This window comes from Babylonia areolata, chromosome 11 (genome assembly GCF_041734735.1).
Source record: "Babylonia areolata isolate BAREFJ2019XMU chromosome 11, ASM4173473v1, whole genome shotgun sequence".
Taxonomy (NCBI): domain Eukaryota; kingdom Metazoa; phylum Mollusca; class Gastropoda; order Neogastropoda; family Buccinidae; genus Babylonia; species Babylonia areolata.
In genome coordinates this window covers 8,480,288-8,485,287 of record NC_134886.1, presented here as the reverse complement: position 1 = coordinate 8,485,287, position 5,000 = coordinate 8,480,288, and the positions used below count along the sequence as shown (strand labels likewise).

Sequence of the window (5,000 nt, the reverse complement as noted above, 5' to 3'; positions counted from 1 at the left end):
ATAATCATTGAAGGTGAAAGTACCATGTCTGAAATGATTTATTGCTGACTCTCATACGTATACTCAGTCTGAATGTTGTAGTGATGTGTTTAAAATAATTTATCTATCCATGTCTGAGGCTGAATAATATATGGCGTCAAGTCATGACCATTTCTTACATTTCTGGTTGTTGTTTTTTGTTTGTTTGGTCGGTTGGTTGGTTGGTTGGATTGTTGTTGTTGTTTTTTTGTTGTTTTTTGTACGCTTACAGTTGACTTCATCAAGTATTTGTGCTTTATAAATATTATCATTATCAGCAGTAGTTCTCTTTTATGTATTTATCAATTATTTATTTATTTTTATTTTATTCATTTATTTCTTTATTTATTTTTGTTTTGTTATTTTATTTTATTATTTTATTTTATTTTGTTTTATTTTTATTCATTTTATTTATTTATTTATTTTATCTATTTATTTTATTTTATTTATTTTATGTTATTTTATTTTATATTTATTTATCTTTTTTTCTCAAGGCCTGACTAAGCGCGTTGGGTTACGCTGCTGGTTATTCATCTGCTTGGCAGATGTGGTGTAGCGTATATGGATTTGTCCGAACGCAGTGACGCCTCTTTGAGCTACTGATACTGATACTGACATTGATACTGTTTTAGAAGAAAAAAAATCTATGGTAAAAAGAAAAAAAAAATCTACCACTGTTCGAAGAGCGACCACGATTAATGATAGTCTTCTATCAGTCAAACATTTGTTTCAGCGAAAGAGCACTAGAAGTGACTGACGCATCAACAAAGCGTTTCATTTATATATATATAAAAAAAAATCCATACTTAAATAAACAAAGACATGTTTTGGATCCGCAGTTGTTAAGTTGTTCTAGGATCTAGCAGCAGTTTCATAAACATGCTTTGATAACTTTTTTTTTTCCAAGTCTTCGAATGGCATTGAACTGTCAGTAGCGACAAGCACTCCCTGGAAATAGCAGACCTCATTTCACATAGAGAAATCTGTTGTAACATAGAGTAACAATACAATACAATACGACACAATACAATACAATACAACGCTAGACTAGACTAGGCTAGACGAGGCTAGACTAGACTATACTATACTATGACTGAGGCATTTGAATATAAAACTGCATACCCAGGAGATGCATTTGTTTTACCATGACTAAAATCATTTATGGTTTCCACATCACTGCTATAGAATTTCTTTAAAGCAGAGGAATGAACTGATTCACAATGGATGGCAGAAGGATAGCGAGAGAGAAAGACAGACAGACAGAGAGAGAGAGTTATGGGAGAGAAGCGATTACATTTTATCCATTAATTGACAGAGTAAGTGCCCTTTAATGTCAAAAAAAACGGACACAAAATTCTCAACATCTGGGCTTCCATAAAATGACACAGTAAGTGCCCTTTAATGTAAAAAAAAACAACAAACAAAAACCAAACAAAACAAAACCGGACAACAAATTCTCAACATCCGGGCTTCCATAAATTGACAGAGTAAGTGCCCTTTAATGTCAAAACCGGACAATGAATTCTCAACATCTGGGCTTTTTTTTTGGATGAAACAATTCAGTGCATTGCATTAACAATAATAGGAGTTCAAGCAGTATTACAATGCATATCGATTTGCAACAAGCACACATAAAAGCATATTCATGATTCCAATTTCCCATATTTATTTTTTCGTTGGTACCTTCTGTTCCTCTTTTTTCTTTTCTTTTTATGGAAAATGATTAGAATAAAAGCACTACTTCCCAATGATTATGTATACTTTGATAAATTGTCAAGAAATGAGTCGTTTGAATATGAGACATTGTAATTTGCAAAACACTTGAAAAGTAAAACACAAACATAAACTCTCTCTCTCTCTCTGCATTAACGTATTTGGTGTATATCACGTACAATTATCATATCAGCCTGACGCAGATTCAAGACATACACACACACACACACACACACACACACATATATATATATATATATATATAAGAACTATGCACTATTTGTTAATCAAGGTAGCTCACATGATTGCACAGTCAACCGGTTTTAACACTTTTTTTTCCCCCAAAAGCTTCAAATGGGTTCTGTAAAAAAAAAAAAAAATAATAATAATAATAATAATAAAAGGGGAATAACAATAAAACAATAAAATAAATATGAAAAAAATGCATTGATGAAAAGATGATAATGATGACGATGATGACGACAACGACGAATGGGAACTGCCGCCGCCGACGACTACGACGACTACCACTACGACCATCACACCAATACCACCAACTTCCACCACCATCACCACCTTCACCACCATCACCACCTCCTCCACCATCACCACCATACCACCACCACCTCCTCCACCACCACCATCACCACCTCCACCACCTCCTCCACCACCACCATCACCACCTTCACCACCATCACCACCACCTCCTCCACCACCTCCTCCTCCACCATCACCACCATACCACCACCACCTTCTCCACCACAATCACCGCCACCACCACCACCTCCTCCACCATCACCACCAATACCACTAACCATCACCACCTCCACCACCTCCTCCATCACCACCACCACCACCACCACCATCACCACCACCAACATACCACCATCACCACCTCCTCTACCACCACCACCACCACCAAGCACACCAAGACGCGAAGAACTCAGTCCTCAATGAGCTGCCCGTCGTGGAAGAGGCGGCGGAAGGTGACGTCATTGAACTTCCGGCAGTCGGGCATGCAGGGAAGGCAGTTCTCGATGCCCACCTTGTCCAGCAGCCAGTAGGTCTCCATGCTGCCTTTACCCTGTGGGTGACACAGTGCAGGGTGCGGGTTGGTGTCGTTTTGTTTGTTCGGTCTCTCCTTCCTTCTTTCGTTCGTTCGTTCGTTCCTTCCTTCCTTTTTCTTCCCTTCTTTCTTCCCTTCTTTTTTCCTTTCTTCTTTCCTTCCTTTCTTCCTTCCTTAATTCCTTTCCTTCTTTCCATCCTTCCTTCTTTCCTTCCTACCTTAATTCCTCCTTTCCTTCCTTTCTTCTTTCCTTAATTCATCCTTTCCTTCCTTCTTTCATTCCGTCCTTCCTTAATCCATCCCTTTCTTCCTTTTCTTTCCTTCCTTTCTTCCTTCCTCTCATTAGTTAGTAAGTAGGTTAGTTAGTTATTCATTGGCATGTCTTCATGCATTTATTTATCTGTATTTATGTATCCATGTAATTCATTTATTCATTAATTCATTTGATTTTATGTTTATTTATTTATCTAAATTATTTATTCATTTACTTATTTAGCTGTCTATTCATTTGTTTATTATTCATTTATTATTTATTTATTTATTTATTTATTCATTCATTCATTTATTCGTTGACTCATTTCAATTTTCACATTCATTTATTCATGCATTTATATATCAATGTGTCTATTTATTCGTTTATGCATTGATTGATTCATTTGATTTTCTTTTTATTCATTTACTTTTTTGGTTATATGTTAATTTGTTTGTTTATCTATCTATCTATCTATCTATCTATCTATCTATCTATCTTTCTATCTTTCTATCTATCTATCTGTCTATGTATGTATGTATCTATTCATTCATGTACTCATTTATTCATTCGTTATCTAGTCACTTTTACATTGATCTATTCATTCTTCTTTTGTCAGCAAGTCAAAACATATTTAATAAATTGCAAGAACAAGAAAAAGAAGAAGAGAGGAGAAGGAGGAGGAGAATGAAATAGAACAACGATACACAGATCAACAGGTACGACAAATCAACCAGGCAACACCATTGGCAGATACCTTGATTTCCACCCGTCCTCTGGGTTCCAGAGTGAACTCTGTCGCCATGGACACCAGAGCAGTGTACGTGTTTCGGCTCACCTGGATCTTGTCCGCTGGAAAGTGAAGGAAAGAAAGAAAGTAGGGGATAAAGAAAGACAGGAAGAAAGGAAGAAATAACTGACAGACAGGAAGGATAAAGGGAAGGAAATAAAGAAAGAAAGAGAGAGAGAACGAAGAAACAGACAGACAGAAAGAAAGGATAAAATGAAGAAAAGAAAGGTAAAGAAAGAAAACCAGACAGACAGACACAAAGAAAGAAAAAAAGACAGAAAAAAACAGACAGAAAAGAAGAAAGGAAGAGAGAGAGATAAAAAAGCAGACAAACATCAGAAATGAAAAAAAGAAAGGAAGAAAGAAAGAAAGAAAAAATAGACAGACAGAAAGAAAGAACTGAAGGAAGAAAGAAAGAAAGAACGAACGAACGAACGAACGAATGAATGAATGAATGAATAAATGAATGAAAGTATAGAATGAAAGCGGTGACAAGTTAACGACAAACAAATGGAAAGGAGAACTAAGAATGATTAATCAAACAAAAGCACGTGCATTCAGAACAAAGAGCAGTGGAGAGAAAAAAAGAAGAAAAAAAAGAGAAAGAGACAGACGGACAGACAGACAGAGAGACAGTAGTGACACACATTCCCCTGTTCTCGCCCTTTCAACCCAAGTTGGACCGGAAAATCACACTGAGAATCTGATCATCCGGGTGAGACGTTCATCCAATGTCATGTGTGCAGTAGGCACTTGGCGCACTTTAACTCACTCAGTACGGCCAGTCCTCTCTTCTCCTCTACACAGACCCCTCGGATGTCCAGTGGGTGTCTGAATGACCCAACCTTTAGCTTCCGTCGTCAGAATTGTGGTATTCTTTGTCAACATTCACGTCTTCAGTATAAGAGCCTTCCGCTTGTAATATTTTGATGATGGTAATTGGGGTGAAACGCTGTTAACGTCGTCTCTTTCGCCGTTCGTATGGAGAGAGTTAAATTGACAAAAAGACCCGTTTGCAACTAAGTGTTGTCCTTTCGCATGATTCTGCAGGAATTCACTTTGATAAACTCTCTCTCTCTCTCTCTCTCTCTCTCTCTCTCTCTCTCTCTCTCTCTCTCTCTCTCTCTCTCTTACAATAACCTGCGGCAAAAATATCTGAACTC

At 37.0% G+C, this 5,000-nt stretch overlaps 1 protein-coding gene across 1 annotated transcript in view; it reads right to left on the bottom strand.

Annotated features, from left to right (window-relative positions):
• Positions 1–2,674: 2,674 nt before the first annotated feature.
• The window catches only part of LOC143287135 (uncharacterized), an 11,756-nt gene continuing 9,430 nt past the window's right edge, over positions 2,675–5,000 (bottom strand). The window contains exons 6-7 of the mRNA XM_076595080.1: positions 3,805–3,899; positions 2,675–2,815 (exon numbers count right to left, since the gene is read on the bottom strand). Of these exons, the coding sequence (XP_076451195.1) occupies positions 2,675–2,815; positions 3,805–3,899 (236 nt within the window). The remainder of the gene's footprint in view (positions 2,816–3,804; positions 3,900–5,000) is intronic.